The 21,831-nt window shown below is 37.7% G+C and overlaps 1 protein-coding gene across 7 annotated transcripts; it reads right to left on the reverse strand.

Moving 5' to 3' along the window:
• Positions 1-798: 798 nt before the first annotated feature.
• Positions 799-20,181, reverse strand: LOC120793277. Of its 7 annotated transcripts, none has more exons than XM_040133214.1 (13): positions 20,068-20,181; positions 15,538-15,648; positions 7,668-7,763; positions 7,383-7,429; positions 6,694-7,285; positions 5,992-6,058; positions 3,747-3,845; positions 2,917-2,976; positions 2,699-2,809; positions 2,166-2,275; positions 1,718-1,833; positions 1,485-1,584; positions 799-1,334 (listed from the first exon to the last, which is right to left on the reverse strand). In XM_040133214.1, the coding sequence occupies exons 2-13, from the start codon at positions 15,554-15,556 to the stop codon at positions 1,072-1,074; spliced, it is 1,680 nt and encodes a 559-aa protein (XP_039989148.1). In that variant the 5' UTR covers positions 15,557-15,648; positions 20,068-20,181; the 3' UTR covers positions 799-1,071. The 7 variants fall into 7 exon arrangements, with proteins under 7 accessions (XP_039989148.1, XP_039989155.1, XP_039989173.1 ...); XM_040133221.1 differs by lacking the exon at positions 20,068-20,181 and adding an exon at positions 17,148-17,422; XM_040133239.1 differs by lacking the exon at positions 20,068-20,181 and adding an exon at positions 16,997-17,422.
• Between the last annotated feature and the right edge of the window lie 1,650 nt (positions 20,182-21,831).

Here is a 21,831-nt window from a genome sequence, read left to right on the forward strand (position 1 = left end):
TTTGTTAATTAGATCATTAACAATTACATCTCCACTGCACAAGTGTCAATAGGGACACTTTTTCTGGAAAGCGATAGTGCGGTTTTATTTTTTCAATGTTGTGGTTGCCACAAACTTCTAGTCACCCTTTGGTACTGGAATGGAGGCAGAAAATTCAGAGACAGAAGTGTCAAGATTTGGACTAAACTATCTGAATGGCCTGATATCACTAGAGCTAAGTGACATTTTTTCATAATTTGGGAGAACCTACATTTCATTTACAAGAAATGGCTTTAAAATGTCAAAATGTTATTTTCTAATGATTTGTAAACATAAAGAAATGTTTAAAATAAAAATATACAGCATTTGTGAACAGGGTTCACTAATGTGTGAGTAATTTGCTTGGAAGGAAACTTTGATCCACTTTGCCCATTTAAATGTAGCATCTACACACTGGTTATGAATGCAGGCTTTACAAATGTTTTTCCACCACTTTTTTTTTCATTGAACGTGGCTCCTTCTCTTACTAGTTTCCCCAGTACTGTTGCTGGTTGATAAAATGCAATCAGTTTGAATGGGAGTGGGGGCGTCCAGAAGGGGACATGAGAGTTTGCGAACCACAGATTTAGACCAACTTTCATAAAACGGCCTTCTTTAGCAAACTAAACACTTGTGTGCTGCTTCAGAGTGAGATGTTAAGGTATGTATCATATTCAGCACTGCTTGATCCCAGTACATCTTAATGTATTATTGAGAAATTATGAACCAATACCATGCATTTGAATAATACAGCAATGAAGCATGCAAGAATGGGTTTTGACTTAAGAATTTATTTTACTGAACATAATATTAAAATAATGGCTGTACTGTAGTGGAATGTAAGTGACAGGCTGCTACCACTTTTTTCTTTTGGTCTTGGAAAAAGAGGTAACAGGTGCTGTGTGCAGGGTTTCTCAGACAGTAGCCATGTTAGAAGAGCAAACAGACTCAGTGGCCTGCACAGACGCATAAATATGCAGACAACTTGCATCTTATTAGTTTCTGCAATTGATATGACACATTTATGTGAGACGCTTCATTTAAGTTTTATAGTTATTGTTTGTTTGATGTGCCAGTTGATTCAAGTTCAAGTACGGTAAAGCGAGGCCGAGAAACCGATACAGAGAGGGCCTGTGAGTTGGACTGGTCTGACTGTAGCTGGTTAGATGATGTTGCATATACTGCAGGACCCTGGACACTCGATAAGGACACAGGGTTGTTGCTGATTTGCTGCACCTCAGAAGAATGGACACCACCATAGGCCCCGGGTGTTACTGTGGCTGTAGCCACTTTCTGGAAAAGTTGCTGGTGACCAGCTGGAAAACAACACACAAACTCTTTGGGTGAACTAAACAAAAGATAACAAAAATTACATCATCACAAGAATATCAGCCCCATTAAACAGTCATTAAAAAAGGTGAAAATAGTTACAAAAAAAGTCTGTTCAGAGCGCTCCACGCTTTTACCTGGTACTACTGCAAACGAATTCCTGGGAGGACACTGTATCCCAAGGGAGCCAATGAACTCAGTGTTGCTTGTTAATTGTGGAGAAGCCACAATGAATCCCTGGGAAATAGAAACAGAGTCCATATTTTAACATACAGAACCAGTACCCATGTAACAACCATTTCGGAAATTAAATGACAAGCTATAAGTTATTAAAAATAACTACATAAAATGATTCTAATAACATCATTACTTGGTTGTTGAAGACCACAGGCTCTTCAGTTTCTGTTTTCAACTTCGGTGGTGAAGTCATCACTGCATTTCTCTGGAGAGGTGAAGGCTCCGCCTTACAATCTATTTGGTCGTTAGCTTTAAGAACATACAAAAGGATCAAAGTTGGATGCATCTTAACTTTTGTAAAATAAAATTTTAGCTGAGAATATGTGCTACAGCACACAGACATGCTAGCAGTCTAACTCAATCAATCTATTAGTACCACTATTTTTTTTAAATATCACTCAAATATCAATGTTATGACTAACTATTAATATTTAATCAAAAATAACAAGCCATTCTGAGTCGCAAAGTGTATTTGATGACAAGTTTTTACTAAACAGTTATTTCCATCTCAGTGGAGTACAAAAGCTGGATGTTTAAAAACCACAACACCAACATGTTCTTTAAGAAACGCTGTTACATACTCAGCTCTCCAACGTCATCTTCATCTTTACAGTGAACTTGTGAAGTTTGTTTCTGCCATGGCTCCAGCTCCTCCTCTTCACATTCCAGTAAAAGCTCAGATGTTGTGGACCTGAAACAGAAAACAGCAATGAATGACACACTTGGTTTCCGTAACATACAATAACCAGACAAATGTTTACTGATATCTTTCTAGTCTTCAACATTTTTACGTAATACTTCTTCCAAACAATGTACAAGTAATCCCCAAATTAAAGTCAAGTAATGTAGCAATAGAGGAAAAGAGGTGCAGCAAATCATTTGAGATTTTGTTGTTTTAGCAAGGATGTGCACACATGTAGCTATACTGACTCAATCAAATAAATAAATAAGTACACTTAATGGTATTATTATTGTTCTTGCCACTGCTATTTATATTCTTATGATTGTGAGAAATGCCAAGCTCCCATTCAATGACTGATGAAGTACACAAGAATAACTTTGATTTTCTAAAAAACATTCTTGAAAATGAGCCTCATCAAAGACATACAGGTACCTCTGAGGAATTAGTGGTACGTAAACTTCTTCATCACAGCTGTCATCTGCTCCTGATGTTTTCAGTTCAGTAGTTTCTGTGATGTTTTCCATATCACTATCCAAGTCAGATCTATTACATTAAAAAAACAAAACAAAACATCCGATGATAGAATCAAATGAGACACAGAAACACAAATTACGATACAATATATGCTGTATAATATAGTATAAACTTACATTCTGTTCTTTACACTGTTGCAATCATCCTCGTCAATAGTGACCTCCACCTCATCGAAACTGAAAATGACATGTCACAGTTAGGACAATGAATAAGACAGGGAGTGAAAATGTATCTTAGGAAAGTCAATACAGTACACCAATGCTGGTGCCGTTTACCTCTGCAGTCATACAGAAAATAATTTTCTGACAATTCAAAAGTTGTTACAGCATGTGGACATTAATTGTATAATATGACACCAATGCAGTGAAACCCACAGGAACGCCTGTGAAATATAATGTGATCCAATGCAAAAGCCATGGAGTAACCCAGAGCATGCAAAGCAATAAAAAAAAACAAAAAAACATACAAGCAGTCTACATTGACGCAAAGTAACTGTCACGTTCCTGGTTCAATTCCGGCCAATTAGCTTCTAATGTCATCTACCTTTGTCATTCCCCATGTTTCCTTTCAAACACTGCTAATAGATTTAAGTAAAGGCAAATTTTTGGGGTTATTAAAAAAAAAAAGTATGCGGTAAAAGGATGTCAGACTAGGTCAAAACGTAGTATATAGCTGGACCACCCTTCTACGGACAGTAGCTAAGGTTTGTCCAAAAAGTAGCTAGATTTGTCGCGAAGTCCTTTTTTGAAAAAAAGTTGTTAAAGGCATGTGAAAAGTCTGTAAATCTTGTGACAAAAGTACTAAATTGGCACTGCCTATAAACACCCCCCGATGAAGTAATAGAACCTGTTTGCGCCAGTTCATTTTAAAAGTTTTTTTAAATTTTTTGGCTGGACCGTTGTTAAGGCCCAGCCAAAAAAAACAAAGCAAGGTTATGATTACTTACCTTTCAGAGGCTGATACATGTCTAAGACTTGATAGTGCGGTAGGCTCTTGTATGCAAGCTCTAGTAGAGGTCATCGTTATTGAGGATCTCTTTTCATGCCTGTAAAAAGAAACCTTATCATTAGACACAAAATCTCATCTGGACAATTTTTATCATGCAAATGTACCCTTGGCCTGATAAAAAAAACCTGAGTTACAGATCAACCTGTTTCACGTTTACCTGGTTGATTTTGTCTGAGTGTGTCAGTGGTGAAAGCAGGTATTACAGACAAAACAAAGCACAAATCTAATTTTTAAGCAGACAACTATCTCAGTCATAATTATTATAGAAAGTAATTCTAAAAGCTGTGGATTAGACTGAGGAATCTGGACATTGATTAAGCAAACACTCATTTCCTCTGAATTTTACAAATGCAATTTTTTCAAGTTTGTACCAAAAACTGTTTGCAGAGTCAGCAGATGTTAATATCATATGTATTTGCCAAATATGCCAAATCAAACCGAAACTACCTGCATGGCTAGAGAGTTGGGGATTAGTAGGAACATTTTTTTTTCAACAAACTTTAAGTGCAAACACAAATGTTTGTGTCTTCAAACAAAAAATAGTAAAGATAAAAATATATGCGTACCATGAAACCAACTGTGTAGAGCATAAGTGAAATACAGACTTCAATGTTAACTTTAAAAGACTGTAATTATAAATCTCTCTAATTGTTTGAAACCTAGCTGTGTCAGTCAGAATTTAAAACCACTCACAACCTGGATGGTAGTTTCATTAAACATTTCATGAACAGCATAGTCTTAAAGCTAGTATTCCAAATTTGAAACCTACATTGGGAGTCTTATGCTTACTATGCTAAGCTTGTATACTAAACCACCTCATGACCCCACAGTGGAACGACTTCTATAATTGAAGCTGTCAGTCACCATTGAGCCTTTAAAACATGTTTAGAGTTCTGGGCAGTAAGGTAAAAGGGCCCTGTACCTTTTAAAGATCTTTTACTTCTTGGTGTACTTTGAAGTCCACAGCTCTTAGTCAATCAGTCAACAAATCTATTATTAAGGGTTTTCCTGAATAAATTTTTTTTTTTAATGATAAGTAATTTTTTTTTGTGGGTCTTTTTAAGGTAAATGAGTTACTTGGCAATGGTTGTAAAAATCAGTCACATTCCCGATATCACAATACCATTTAGAAATATGACAAAAAATACAAGGTATGGGACTTCCCGGAAATCAAGGCACGCGGTTTCATTGTATAGACAAAAGCTTTAAATGTCTTTATTGATGTTTTATTTTGTGCTAAAAGATGAGGATACATGGAAGGACAGTTGAAAAAGAAAAAAAAAAAAACACAGTAATGCATATAAAAACATAATATATATATACACACACATACAAATATTAGAATAGTCCTTATTAAATTATTACCAAACATATCATGTAAATATTTAGAAGATCAATTTTATCCCGCTGAAAATACAATAGAGTTAGTCTAGGAGTGACTTGGACAGGAACTTAAAGTACCGACATCCCAGTCAAACAGCAGCCTACCAGACCCTGGACGGGGGCCTACCTGCCACAGGTCTGACATCATCCTGGTCAATATATTAATTTATTATTTATTGAAGGTCCCATGGGGAGTTAAATTTCCTGGAAGACAAAGCATCTTCAGTGGTGACCTCATACTCCATTAGCAGGTGCAACCAAAAAGCTCACCTAATAAAGTCATAATTTATTTTTCAACAACCTCACGTCTACCATTTGTATCATATTAACCTCCCTGTCTCTCTTTAAAAGGTTTAAATTCTAAGCTTCACTAATCTTTTTTTTTTTTTTTTAAATAAAACTTACTTAAATTACTGTGTTAAAGGGGTTTCTTGCACTGATCACCCACAGAAAATTATCATTCTTCTCTGCATCTCTGGAGGCTAGGGGCTTCAGACAATTTGCTAAGTTTCTCCAGACTTGTTGGTTGTTAGGCCAGCCCACTTCTTTCAAACTCAACATGCCCAGTTTAAGGCGAGCTTTCCCTTGAAAAAATTGTAGTCTCCCAACCAACATCAGATTACCAGATTGATGTCACATGAGTAATTTTATTGGATTGCCATGGTTTCCCCTTGATCCAGAGATGACTTTATACGACAGTTAGACATGCTGATTAGTACTTCCCATTACAAGTAAACAGACTAGGTTGTGTAAAATTAGTTCCCATGTATGAGAAGTTTAGCCTGTGCTTGATGCCTCACCTGGACCATGATGATAGAGCGCCTTTCTCTCTTCCCCTCGACATGGCCTTCATTTTCTTCTGAGGATCTTTAAAGTAAAAGCAAAATTGTTACAAGAAAATATTTATTATTTCGTACCAAGATTTCAATTTCTGACTCATTAATGCAATTCAGAGTAAATCACAAAGTAATTTCTGGTGATTACTTGAGTGACATGATGAATACAAACTAAACTACAGTGATCTAAAGGGGCCTGACACAACAAACCCAGCTCAAAGCAAACAGCCAACTTTTGCATTGTTTCTTGTCTCATGTTAAAAGCTGCACTTTAACACACAGCTGACATCCAGCTGACCAGCAACATACACATACAAATAATATTACAAAGAAATTTTTTTTTAAATGTTTGTGGTTCATTTGACTGGTGGTGCAGATAAGGATGTTTTTATGAAACCAGTTGATTCAGGGTATGTCTACATAAATCTAAACTGGTTTGTGCATGTGCACATAATTTCACAATTATGAAGGTGATTTATTATATGGGACCATGCGTACAAATCTGAAAAAAATAAAGTGCATGCATATTTCTGCCTTTATGAGTACAGTGTTTTGGTCTTGTATCTACCCAATTTGATCAATCCAGCCCCTGAGAAACACGAGACATAACAACTAACACTGTTTAGTTCTTGATGATGAGTCCAGGAAAAATAAAGCAACCATCACCTGCAATGTGAAGTGGAGTTGCGTCCAGCTGTTGGTGGACCCCCTTTGCATAGATTCCTTCCTGCTCAGACCTGATCATCTGTTTCTTTTCTGAGTTGAAGTATGCCTTTTGAATTTCAAAAAAAGTTTTATTCCCCATGAAATTCAGGTGCAGATGTTTGGCCCATTTTTTAAAGTATGTAAAGGTGCCTCCGGAAAAAAGGATGGCAAGAGCTGTAAGAAGGTGGATTTCAGGAAACGCCTCCCAAAGGTGAGGTGATGACATCCATGTGCCCCTGTGTCCACCAAGGCAGCTCCACCTCACCTTCTTCTGTGCACCACAGTGAGACACCTTCTTTTTGGTTATGGTCTGTCCACATGTCTGACACTTCTTAAACAGCTCCATCAAACAACTGTCGTTCACAATAGTCTTTGACTGACTCAAGTCTTTTTCTGTGTTCTTGTCCGATTTTGATGCTGTTGTCCAGCTAAATTCAGACTCTTGGTGAAAGCTCTCATTCAGACGATCAACAGATGCCAAGCTGTACACATTTTCAATGGGATCAGCTGGTGGAGGGGACTGGGATGAAGTGCGTGGAGCTCCTGAGGAAATCTGGGATAACAGAGACAGATGTATAATTCGAAATTAGTTAAAAGTAGCCGAAACTCATCTGAATAGGGTTCACAATTCCTGTAAGTGTTATACTTACAGGAATTAGCAGGGAAGGAGAAGGTGATGCAGTATCCACACCAGTACCTTGAACACCCAAGAAAGAAGCTTGTGAAGATGTAGTCGGACCCTTGAGTAAAAACAGTGATTGTTAAACTAGCAGAACAAATTAAAAAATAACATACTAAATTTAGAATCAAGGGTAGCAGTCTAATTTACTAGTATACATATAAGTAACTCTTTCCTGACACAAATTAACCACATGTTAACTCATCAAAACAGAAAACCAAATTTTAATAACATAGGGTTACTACATCATACTTACTGAAGTCGGCACAGAGGCCCATTGCAACATGCTGTCCACGCTGGAACCTGAAACCACTGAGGTAGAGGCTTGAGCATCTGTACTGGGAGCCTTCGGCTAGTTTAAAACAAAAAGCAGTTTGACATAAGCCCACTTGCTAGTCAGATTTGACAGACATTTCCCACAAATTTCACTTTGGAACACAAAGTGCCTCTTGTGCCTCTCAGGTACTGCCATTACACTTGAGTCACTGAGGTAAATGTTTGGAAAAACCCACAAGGTCATTTAAAAATACTTATCCTTGCTCTGACGGTACGTGAAAAATCATCATAAAATCATCTGGATGAAAAATTGTTCGGTTTGCTTCACAATAAGAAATATTTTAACCCATCTCTCAAGTTGAGTCCTGTTTTCTGATCCAAACAAAGATGGTATCCTGAAAGTACATATATTCATACTAAACATGTACAACCTGAAACAATACTTGAACATTTCATTATCGGTTACATTGTCTGACTAGATTGGTGTTACATTGTATTAATGTATATATTTATACAAAGTCACCAGTCACCATATTTTTCTGGTGTCATACAAAATGAGCCAGTAGATGTGTTATTTCAGCACTCTGGACTCTGATCATTTCAGAGCAGTAGCAAGTATTCTACAATTTTTTTTTCCCCCAGGGTTTTTCAAAGATTAAGTGTAATTTATTTTTAAACGGGATGCTTAACTCTTGACTCGCATTTAATGGTAACACACGAGAGGCACAAACTCTGGCTAACTTTTCCCGTCAGGTTTGAACGCCATGTATCTGTTACCGCGGAGTATCGGGCGAAGTGCTGAGTTCAGTCATGAGAGTGTATCGTCGATCCTGGATTACTGACTGGGCAAAGAGGGTCCCTGGGCCCCGGGGCAAAGAGGGTAACTGCCCAGAGGCCCCAGGGACAGAACCCATCTGGGTCCTCATGAAATGATTAATGGCAAATTTATCAGAAAATTGCACCACTGAAGCACAACATCAACCATGACGGGCCCTTCATTTTGTACCAGGGCCAGAGCGCCAAAAATCCCGTTTTAAGACTTTGACTGTTTTACTATATATTGTGCTCGTTTGTAGTAATGTTGTGTTTCATCTAACCGCCCCCCCCCTGTTGGTCGAGTAATTAACTGACAGAAAACTTCGGGCAAGGTAATATTATTCCATCATAAGCATACGGCAAGTGTACAATAAACTATTATTTTAGTCTTCAATATTTATTGATTGTTTAGTCTATTAAAAAAAAAAGGGGTCCAAACCCAAAGACGTTGAGTTTACAACTAAAGAAAACTGGGGAACTACGGCTTCTTTTGTCGGTTGGGGGGGGCGGGCGTAGCTGGGTCACCCTTTCGCCCCCCCCAGTCGACTCCCGAACCCAGTGCCGTTGAAAACCCCGAGGTTTTCCCGACTGCCCGCCACGGTGCTCTCGGCCACAGTTTGCAACGCGCCGCGTCCTTAGCTGGGAACAGACTGTAACTCCACCCGGTGGGAAGTTTCCTTTCCACGGCCCTTGCACGCCGATGCGACGCGAGCGGACATCACGATGAGTAAAACAAACGTTTCTTAGCTCAACCAAAGCCACCACTCGCGAATTCACTGCGAAATGAATTTTGCCGGTTGACTCTCGTAAACACGCCGTCCCTGGCAGAAACCGTTGCTCACTGGGTGTTGTAGGATTTTCCAGTGTGAGGCAGATTACAGGTAATACAGTTTTTTCCTCCGGTTTCTCTGGTTCGTACTGCACCAAACTTCAACAATTTGTGCCTAGTTTCAACAAACGACCTGGTCTCTCGCGGCCGAATTGCTGTTAAAAGACAAGACACATTGTAGCTTTCTAGCCAACGTTATCTACATAATGCAACCTTTTACAGGTAAAATAAAGTATTTACCTCTGTTCGGCTGCTGTCACCTGCGGGCAGAGATGTGCTGGGGTCCTCTTGCTGTCTTCCAGAGAAAACAGACGGAATCACATTGTACTTGAGGATTTTTCGTGGCGTTGTTTTCATAAGTTCTGCCTGTATGTCCGGTTCGTAATCGTGCGGTTTAAAATGCTGGCTGCAGACTCGTATATTGCCGTATTTGTTTACTGGTGTGTTTTCGTCAAATTTGGGGTTCTGTATGGCCTTTAACCACTTTCTGCATCGCTCCGGGTCTCTTGTAGGCAGAGAGTGGAATACGACTCCCCGGGACCTGGCCTTCTTGTAGCCCTTACAGCCTGGCACAGAGCACATCCCCGGCATCGTTGCAAAAACAAAAACCGCCCACGGTTGAAAAGAAACGAGGAATTATAGACTGGCGACTGCCACCATTTCTGAGATGTTTGTAGTACAGTGACCAACAGTCTACTCCAGCAATTGGAGAACGTGACCCCTAATCGTAAACACGAGTGTGGAGACGTTGCCGCTATGCGTTCTGGGAAGTGTAGTCATCGTTTTGTTTTTTGTTTTGTTTTTTTAGGGGTCAAAATGTAGTAGATTGGGAGGAGAGAGAGAGTAATAGTGAAGATGTCGGATTACTGAACAGGCCCAAGGGACTCTGGTAGCCCTTGGACCAGAGCCTTCATATGAATTTACTGTCAATAATTCTTTTTGGAAAGTCAATCAAGTGACCCCCAAAAGACACAGATCGACCACACAGAGACGCGAAACAAAAAATAAAGAGATAAAAAAAAAACAACCACAAAGAGACTGTTTCAGTCTGGAGGGCCTTGCTTTTAATTAAAGTAAAGTGAAATACAAACATGCAGGGAGTTGGTTTCCCATTTTGCTGACACACGTGCGCTCATTCATGCAGGTCAAGTGATACCAACTGCACAAGGGTCCGAAAAAAACCAATGGGCCATGACCAGTAAGAGTTCATGCAGGGCAAGTTGATCGACCAGTCACTGGTAGGTCCGGGTCTGGACGTACCAGTGCCCTATTATGAGACACTTGGCTGAGGTACTTGTGGCTAGCGAGCCATGTAGCCAGCTGCGTTGAACTAAACCGCTACGGTGACATCGGAGGCTGTTTCAAGTTAAGTGTCCGGTACTAACTTTAATATAAAAATCTGAAAAAACCAACATGATCATACACTTGTCCTTTTTCCCTGTAGCCATTGTTGCTGCTTGGCGCTCAGCTGTTTTTTTAATAATCCACTATGAGATTTGTTTTCATCAAGAAAACACATCTACTAATGTTAGGTCAACACAATTGACAGGCTGTTTATAAATTGTTCATCATGGGTTCCAATGTGTTTGTGCCCAGCACAGACTTTTTCGTTTCAGCCACTCACTGCTCATTGAGCTATCACTAATGCTAGCTAATGTCAACTTTTACTGTAGCTGACTGGCTAATGTCAAGTGCTGTGGGTTTTTAGCAGGCAGTTGTTTCTTGCAGAAATCTCCCAACTAGAGACAAAATAAGTGATGATGTTTCATAGTGTTCAGTTTCATTCCAACAACACAGACAGCAATGTGATTGGTATCAGATGATGGTGTCATTAGCTGTCCTACACACACACACACACACACACACACACACACACACACACACACACACACACACACACACAGTGCCTGGAAGTGTGTGTTTTATTTACTGTTCCTATCTTTGCCAAAATTTTGACTGCCTCACTATTCAAGATGTCTTTTGCATCAGGCAAGGACAGATAATAAAAACAACAAGGATAATAATAATAATGATGATGATAATAATAATAATAATGGCATCTCTACAATGTAATATAGTCTATTTAACTAATGTCTTATAGTGTAAGGGTATGGTTGAAATGTCTTTCTACCATAAGTGTTGCAATATAAGTCCCCTGTAATTATTAAATTATGGGGAAAAAAAGTTATTTTCAGTTTTTGGCTGCTGGGCCAGTGAAAATATACAAGGGGCTAGTAAAACTCTGATCTACTGGCCAAATGGGGAAGAAATGTTATGTTGGACACCATGAATACTTGACAACTGAACTCCACCCACTGATGAAGTCCTCCACGTGTTGGAAGCCTCTAGAAAATTTCCAGTACTGAACTTGTGCCAAGCATTTCTTGTGAAATTACTATTTCCGAGGTCATCAAAAATGAGCCCTAAAGCTCAAAATTAAATATTATGATAAGGAAAGCAATTGAGTAATAATGCCTTTTTATTACTGCAACATTGCAGATATTTTTTTATGAAGTCACACTTATAAAAAAAAAAAAAAGCGAAAACAAATGAACTTGTTTTTGTTAAAAATTGTTTTAGCGGGGTGTTGATTCAACTTCACAGTCATTTTGGAAGATATAGTTTATGGTGCAGTTGAATTGTATTGTGTTATATTGGGAGGTGTTATCTAAAATATTTAGGCTACCTTAGGCTGCACTCCTTTGGGAGGAAAAATCGTTTACTAAGAAAAAATTTGCAAAATGGTTTCACAATGAATGGATGCAGCCCTCTGACAGGTCGATACAGGCTGCCATAGTCCACACAATTTGGATAATGGTGAATTAGTGTGTGGGTTGAAGGCGAAGTACATTTGTAAGAGGGTACAAAAATGTCATATTAGCATGTTTACTTGCACAATATGTACATGTTGCTTAAATTACTATATAGCTTTGAAACATCTGTTTACAATCAATTCTAACTGCTTTTTAAATTTTGTTAACTAATTTCTTAACACAAAAACTATATTGAAACTATTCTTATCTGCTTATCTGGGTATTTCCATTTGGAGAAGAACATCTGCTCAAGTTTGTATGAGCTGAGTTTGTCCAACAGGTGGCAGTCTGGAATTAATAATACAGGGCGGAGGTGCCTCCCATGGATTCATGTTTCAGCATATGAGAAAACTTGCTTTAGATGACAAATTATCGTTTAATATCCTCTTGCCTGTTTTTTTTGTTTTGATTTAGAAGTTTAATATTTTTTGTTGTTTAATAAAAAATGGCTGCCATTCAGAGTTACACTATAAACTGGACATGAACACATCACGTGTTTGAGTCCTGCTGTTTCTCTCAATAGTACAATATGTTCAGTGGTGTTTTTACTGTTAATACATTTTGTATGATTTTATCCTCATAGGATAAGATCAACCTTATAGCACATGGAAATCACAGATACCTTTCATCTAAAATCTACATGGTTTGAGGTGCTGGAGTGTCTACTGGCTTTTTGCTCGGGCCCTTTATTTCCTTGGGCTTAGGCAAAGTCTCTCTCAAAACACTACTACTATTTTGTACAAGTTACTGCACAGAAAATTTATATTCAGAATAGTAACATTGGGTGTGATTTTTACATTGGGGGCTAAATAATGACTTGTTCTCTAGCAGTTAACCAACATAATGTATCAATTCAGGGACAAAATTTCTTTCAGAAAAACCTCATCTGAACGAGTCAGGCTAGACAGCACTGTAACTATGTACAGTAACTGTCAACAGCCTCTGCCAAACTTAACACTCTGCTATCATCATCAACCTATATGGATTGTTTTGACACATTTTTGCTATGTAACTAATACATAAATAGCAGCTATAGGACACATTTTAATAATTACCCTATTCCCACATTCAGTAATTGCATCTTTTGTATTTTAACAAGTGTTCCCTAACAGCCTTTACTGTGAAGTTGTAGCTTCAGCTTGACATATTCAAGTTGCACACATATTGGAAACAGTGTGTATTCATAATGGGACAGGGTTTTTTTTTTGTTTTTGTTTTTTTAAATCAGCACATATTTTACCCAATTTTGACTAACATTTACTTAAATACAGTATCACCTGATGTAATTCACTTGTGCCAAATGTGTTACCAGGATTAATGTAATTACCAGAACAACCTGTGGCATGCTGGCAACAACTCAGTGTGTTCACACACAGCAACATTTAGACTTTTTTTTTTGCAGTCCGATGTTTTCTGTAGGTTGACAGATAATATACTGAAGCCAGAGTCAAAGTGTGTAGTCTTTATCCAATTAACATGTAGTTTTTACAATCAGTCTATTGTTTGCTAATGAATGAAGATCTGAACAATTCCAAAAGTGTTGGTGGTTCTGGGACTGAGTTTACTGAGGCTACTCTAGGTGTGACAGGCCACATTCAATAAAACATCTGGATAAGGTAGGAGGGGCAACCCCTAGTGATGCACCAGCACCCCAGTTGTTTCTCATAAACTTCACGCATGAATTTTATGATATCCTGCTCTGTGTGAAGTGTTTCATCCTTGATTTGTATTTATAGCTGCAACAATTAGTCAGTTACTCTAATTAATGGACAACTATTTTTATAATCAATTCATCACTTCAGTACATATTTAAGCAAAAATGCCCAAAGTCTTAAATGTCTGGGATTTTCTGCTTTTCTCTGTTTTATATAATCGTAAAAAGAATATCTTTGGATTTTTGAGTGTTTGAGAACAAAAGTTATGTGGGGAGGTCTCCTTGGACTCTGAGGAATTCTCATGGACATTTTTGACCATTTTCTGACCTTTTACAGACCACCACACTATTTTCTCAATCGAGAAAGTATTTGGTATATTAATTTGTAGGCTACTTATTTACATACTGTATTTCAACTTTGGTTGCGTTTGGGCAATTTGTAACATCTTGGTTGTAAATCTCTGGTCCTAGCTGAGTATGACAAAGCAAAAAAACCTCTTACGAGGAGTAAAGGGGTCAAACCCTGGTGGCTGCAGTCATTAGTAAATGTACAAGTGGCCTCCAACACCCATGACTTCTCATCACCCTTACGTTTTTTTCAGTTTCAGTTTCAAGCTTGTTCCTTTTTCAGTCATTATAGTTTCAGTTAATGCCTGCCCCCTCTTTTACTTCATGCAGCCTGAACACCCACACCAAACTATCTTCTCTGACCTGTAAGCCAGGTTTATAAAACTCCTAAACAGTAACAAAATTTAAAAGTGTCTGTCAAATATTGTTCACATAGTTAAAGATAAGAACATCTCAATTTTTTTCTATTTATATACTGATCTATCTATCATAATTTATAACAGTCCATTGTCTGTCATATAATTTCATGTTAAACAGGCACATATTTTTATTAAACGTTTTATTTATGATCTGCTGGAGTAAACTAGTGCTTTTTAGCCTCTCTGCAATGCTGCTTCAATTACCTAAATTGCACGTTAAAAAAAAACAAAACAAAACAACAAAGCCTAAGCCTGAGGCAGATGCTGGAAGAAATGACAAGTAAAATTTGTAGCAGACTTTTAAAAGAAATTGATATTTTCATATCTTAGTGTGCATCCCCAAGCCACAGTGAAAGCCAATATGAACCCAACTTTAATACAGTCCAGTTGTCATGTGTCTCCCCAGCGCAGAGGAAAAAGTAGTTCCAGTGCAGTGGAAGGACTGCATGGTACTGTGTTTGATTGTGGCCTTGAACCGCATTTAATTAAAAAAAAGGGAAATGTTTAAGTACACCATGTTGCCATGATTTTACATAAAAACTCAGTAAGAAATAATATGCCGTGATTTGTTTTCAAACAGGCTTGATCTACAGAAGACACTGTCAAACTATCACACAAACACATGTAGAGATTTAGAAACAAAGACACACGGCTACAAAGTCATACTGCAGACCGGTGCTATTGCAAGAGACTTTTTTCCTAAGGAATACTCGGCCTTTGTGGATAGTGTGGAGTACATTCAATTGAAAACCCCTTTAGGTTTCAACAAACATGTAACCAATTATCATTTGACTCCATTACAATATAAGGTAAGTCCACAATGTTCATAGTTTACAAATGACACTGCATGTATTCCATAAGGAAAATAATCAAAGGTATTACTGTTGTACATCAAATTGTAATGATGTAATGATAAACTATAATGTTTATCAAGTGTAATGTTTATGTGCTTGCACCAAAGGAAGGCCTACCTTTGAGATTCAGTGCCATTGCTGGACAGTGATGAGGGAGGTGGTAGTTGATGGTTACCCCCGGCCTTCATGGGGGTTGATGCAAACGAACCCTTTGTGTACCTTTCGTAACTGTAAAAAAAGGATGTAAGTTGTATTTATGTATCTACAGGTGAGCGACCTGGTGCGATGTATGCAGGGGTTGAATTGGGCCGGGGATGTCCAGGGCTAAGCCCCAGCAAACAGGCCTATGACAGGCTAGTGTTAGGCCAAACTCTGTGACCCATCAGGTTCTCTGACCCAAATGCTGAAGGAATTTCAGTTGTACTGCCATTGCATATATGTTTTATCATAATTTGATTTATACTTTATCATGATATGTGTTACCAAAAATGCCACTCCATAGTATTTAGATATGGTCACAAATTAGCCACGGTAGCTGTTAGCCAAAATTTGTGACCCTATAATATTTAGATATTACAGAGAGGGTCACAAATTTTGATTGCTATGATAACAAAAACTTCCGTGTATAGGTCTGTCTGCATAGCTAACAATTCACCTGACAATATTTGGTCAACAGTTTTTCATATAATTTTTAATGTCACTGATTCTGACAGGCCAAAAATTCCACAAATCACAGATATCAAAATTTGTGACCCTATCTAAATACTATGGTACCACCATGTGGTAGCTATCAAAATAAAGACAACAAAGTACGATAAAAACATTTGCAGTAGCTGAAATCCTTATGAGGTAACAGAATCTGACGGGTCACAAAATATGGTGTGGATAAGAGCTAAATTAACCCAGCTTGGACCTAATGCCCTGGTTGACGTTGGGGATTTTGCGTATTCAGGGAGAGACTTACCCATTCTCTCAAAAGGACTAAGGATGCTAGCTAGCTCGTTAACACTACATAACACTACTAACCCTGGAAAGTCCCAGGGACGTGTTCAGAAATAGTTACAAGAATACAGACATTTCTACAGTTCCAAGACAATAATCCATTATTTAGGTAGAGTACTACTAATAGATACATAGCCTACTCCAAATATTTTACCAATACCAACATGTCCAAGAGGAGTAAGGCAACATCCGTGTCTGCCTTCAGTCCCTTCTCTTCTTTCAGCGCTCGCCAACGAGGAAAAGCCACACCAATAGTAATCCGCGTTTGTCCTCGCCTTCGATCGCTTTCTTTTTTAGACCGTAATCCTTCCTCTGAACGCCGAGTTTCTTTTTTAACTGGAGCATCGAAAGGTTTTCTCGGACGCTTCCTACATTTTCTCACCATTGTCTCTGCCATACTCCTAGTTACTGTAGCCTACTTGGTCTCCGTCGCTAAGGCTGCTCCCCTCCTCAGCTCTGGCAAACCAATCATTGTTGGCTGACGTAAGACGCATCACTATCGGTGCGCCAGCACGGGAATGTCGCCACAGACACCAGATTTAAAACTGTCATTTACTGCAAAATACAGATTTACCTTGCATGGACAGGCTTAAACACCATTGTACAAACTCGTCCGGCAAGGGCTACAATGTAACGGACGTTCATTTATATGTAAAAGTCCAGCACTCAAATAAGCTACGTCTCCATCAGTCGTAGATTCTTCTCTTCTTTTAATTTTCTCCCACCTTGTGAAGCAATAGGATATTCTGATCCTTGTTTTTACTCGCAGATGGTCGCTTTCCTTTCTCACTCTCAGACCTTCTTCAGATCGATGGACTGGTTCCGATTTCTTCAGCACTGGAGCTGATTTCTGATAAACATCTTAGGGTTGTTTTCGCCGTGACGAAAATGTCCCTTCTTTCATAATTTGTTTAAATGGAGATAATATGCATACTAAAGACAAATAAAGTTAGCTTGTTTTCAAATGCCCGTCTGATTTCCGCCAACAACAACAACACTTCTGGTCTGAATCCTTCAGAATAAAGGCATAAACTCAACAAAAGTTCACTGTCCAAAAAATAAATAAGTAAATACATTAAATTTTTGTTTCAACTACATAAATGTATGTCAAATACTCCTTATAATCTGAACTTCATAATTCAAAAAATTCAATACGGTATATAAGAAGTAACAAATAGAAAATGTGACATCACACTAAACCAGGAGTTACAACAATAGAACATATTGTACAACGAGCAACAAACTAAATTAAAACAAGGTTAAATTAAGTTTAAAAAGCGCTACAAAAGTAAACAGACAAAATAAATATGAATAAAATATGGAATAAAAGAATTTAAAAAATTAGGTTTTATATGATTGATTTTCTCTGTCATGTATATGTGTTCTTTAAAATTAAGAAATAAAGAAAAAGAAAAAAATTGAGTTGTCGTTTGTGAAAACTTGGTCAAGCCAGACGCCGCTTAAATTTTGATGCATGTCTATTCGTTGTTTTACGGTATGGGTGCTTGGAGCGGCCAAAAAGCATGAAGGCAAGACCTCCACTTCAACAATTGATCACATTTTATATAACAATTAAAAACGACATTATATTGCACATTGTATGATATGCAAGTATAATAAAATTATAACACATTCAAATGTCCTCATATTAGATATTAAATTAAAAAACAATCTGTAATAGGTCACATGGAATTTACAATTGATTCCTGTTCAGAATAATCCTGACTATGTCATGTCAAATGTCATGCAATTGTATTGTACAGCTTTATAGAAAATTAAAGGGAAAGTCAGCTCAAATTACATTACAACATTGTGAATTTTCTCATATTTGAAGTGACCTAAAAAAAATTTTTTAATAGGTTACCTGAAATTTTCATTTTAGTCTTGTTCAGGCTGACCCTTTAAATAAACATGGCTTTAGAATCTTACTCTTTTTTTCATTAACACCATGAAAATATTTAGGCCTAGCATTCGCTAAAGCTACATGAAGAACCTTGTGCTAATATCATGCAAATATCAGAACAGAAACAAAAAATAAATTATGTAATAACAAACAAATACAAATATTAGATATAACATTATCATATTAATATAGAATAATGTAAAATGAGATCTGATGAGATTACATAGTATTCCATTATTTTATTTTTATCAAAGCAATACATATAATTTACATGTATGATTATGGTGTGCTAAATGATTGGATAATATGACGTAACAGAACATAAATATCAATTAGAACAGGAGGTACAAATTTAAATATAACTTTATTAATAACAAAAATATATTTAAAAAAAGATTCGTTAACTTCTCCTAGCAAGGGCACGCATCAATGTGCAACGCATAGCCAATGCAAAAAGGTCCACCAGTGCTGGAGCCACCAACACTGTTTGCAGTCTGATGTTAGAGGTTACAGATGGAAGTAGCTGGCGTCTGAAATAAACACAACACTATATTGTAAAACACGGCCTAAAGGAAAGATAAAACTAACAATTTTTCATTGTATATTAGGACACTGCATTATGTTAAGTTCACAAATAAAAAATGGTTTGTTTTTGTCTTTGTATTTACCTATTCCCTCTCTTCTGTCTGTATATCTTTGTCTTGCTCTATTGACGATTTACATAGCATAAGTAATTCTAAAGTTGAAGGTGATTTTGAATGTAGGTTATACAAAAATGGCACTGGAAAACACATTATGACTTGATTATGAAAGGGAAGACATGCTGAGTACTTTCACAATGGAATTTCTTTGAAATGTTCATTTTGTTTAAAATACGGCCTTTACATTTTCTGAAAAAATATACAGTAAAACCACATGAAATTTGACATGTCAGGGTCATCCTAAAAAGGGACTCCATTGAAATTTGCAGCTAAGCTATTAAATTTTTTGTGAGACTTCAAATATGAGGAAATTATGAATGTGTTATAATGTAATTTAAGATGGCTTTCCCTTTAATAGTCTCAGAAACTGTGCAGTACAATCGCACGAAATTTGGCATGGACATGGTCAGGGTCATTCTGAGCAGGAATCCATTCAAAGTTTCATGTCAACGATGAAGGATTTAAAAAAAAAAAAAATCATAGTTCAATATGAGTAAATTATGAACACATTATAATGTAATTTAAGATGAAATTCCCTATAAATTTCCTTAAAAACGTTACAGTAAAACCATAATCAATATTTGTATGGTCATAGCCATGGTCACCCCAAACAGGAATCCATTGAAAATGTCAGTTAACCTATGAAGGAAATGATTCTGACAGGTGTAAGACTTTTGAGCTCCCTTTTTTAGCTTGAAAAACAGTACATTACAATAACTTCTAATTTTAATATAACTGCATTTCACATTATGTGCAATATAATGTAGTTTTTACTTGTTATATAAAATGTGATAAATAATTGCTGAAATAAGGGTCTGTCTTCGTCCTGTTTGGCCGCGCCAAGCACCCGTACCGTAAAACCGCGAATATACAAGCATCGAAATCCAGGCGGCGGCTGACTTGACTGGGTTTTCACGAACGACGGCGTAAGCGTAAGCAATTGTGGAGAACGACTGTTGATGTTAGAACAAATACACCCCTCCCTTCACTCCATATTGACCTATCGGCTTTGGGAAACATAGCAAAAGTGTTGTTACCCACCTGTCAAGCAGAAACAGAGCAACCTCCGCATCCGCCTTCATGCCTTTCAACTCCCGGAGGTCTCTCCACCGTTGGAAAGCCTCACCGATGTTAACGCGGCTCTTCCCCCTCGCCTGATCATAGCCCTTCTTTTTCAGTTTTTGTTCTTCTGATCTTCTCCTCTTTGGCTGTTTCTCGGCCATCTCTCCTTGACAATGCGATTAATTAGTGGGGTTCAGCATGTCAGCATGTCCCAGATTTACCTTATCTAGTCCCGCTGAATCCCCCCACCTCCCACCCCATATGACCCCTCTTCTTCTTCTTCGTCCCCTTGTCTCGTGCACGAGCACTAACGCCCCCTGTTGCTGATTGGCTGGAATAGTGTTGTGTGGCTCGGTCCGGGCCACTTTTTTTCTGTCCCACTTACAGAGCCAGCTTTGTGTAGGAACACCGGGTTTTTGTTTTTTTTTTTGTATTTTTTTTCTGCTCACACGCAGAACAGACAGCTAGCAGACCATGTTAAGAAATTCACTGTATTTGAAACAAAGTGTATTGGATTAGAATCGCTGAAGGCACCTGTGAACTGAGACAGTAATAAGATGTTTTTGTGGTTCTATATATGTACAATGCCAGAGACACTAGATTTCTGAAAGATAAGGCAGCAAACTAGGTGGGGACTTACAGAATTTTGTGCTTGTCAATGTAAAACGCATTCATCAAAATAAAAAAAGTACTGAATGCAGTTATTTTGTGTCATAAAAGTTGAGTTATGTCTTTTAATGTGAGGGTGATGAGATTCGGTATTGAACTAAAAAAATATATGACTAGCAAGCTTCTGCCAAAATGTATGTAAAACATTACAGCGAAAAAATAATGAGGTATAATTTCAGCTGTAGTAAAGTATAAAGTATATGTAGTATATACAGTACATAGTATAGGAAAAATATAAAGATCACCAGTGGCCATATATTTCACAATAAAATGCTTTGTGGGATAAATACATTGCAGTCTACTAAAATGTACTTATTTGGCTTGGTTACATGTAGGATCTTTAGGACAAAGGTATGGTTTCCACTTCACCTCATTAATGGGAGACTCCAAATAAAATATTGCAGCCACTGGCTTTTCATCATGTCCAGGACATGCATACATCATTTCTTGTGAAATGGTATCTTATTTGAATTTTGCACAGGAAAGGCAGACCTGCAATTCATCTACAGAATGCAAATCCACTGAGCGGCTATTGCTGAAAAAAATGCCAGCTATAAAAGCATATATTTAATGGCTTATGTGACACTCACTTACAACTACAGCTCATAAGAACAGCAGAAAAAATACAAATGTGTGAAACAACAAAACAAAACATGATTTATTATATTGTTCTTAACAGATCTAGTACTTCAATTGCAAACACGGAAAGAGGGAGTCAAAGTTTTGAGAACAAGTTGACGTCCCTCCGCAGTGCTGCCGGCATGGGAGTAGGCTGACATCCTTGGACTAACCTGTTTGGTGGCCCCCACCCCACTGTGCGATGTGTATGTACCTTGTCCCCTCCAAATTTCCATCAAACTCAGTGCAACCAGTACTGCTATGCTGGAATAATACTCAGTGTGTGGGTTTTGGGTAATCTGAGTTTACTAAAGGCATATGCTCCATTTGTGTGCAATGTAAATGACAATAAAGGGGTCTCAAAAACTAGATTCTGACACAGGACCCCTCTACGAGACGCAGCAAAACTAGCTAATAATGCAGGACCCACCTATTTTAGTAGGTTGTGTAGATTCC

This window comes from Xiphias gladius, chromosome 1, assembly GCF_016859285.1.
Source record: "Xiphias gladius isolate SHS-SW01 ecotype Sanya breed wild chromosome 1, ASM1685928v1, whole genome shotgun sequence".
NCBI lineage: Eukaryota > Metazoa > Chordata > Actinopteri > Istiophoriformes > Xiphiidae > Xiphias > Xiphias gladius.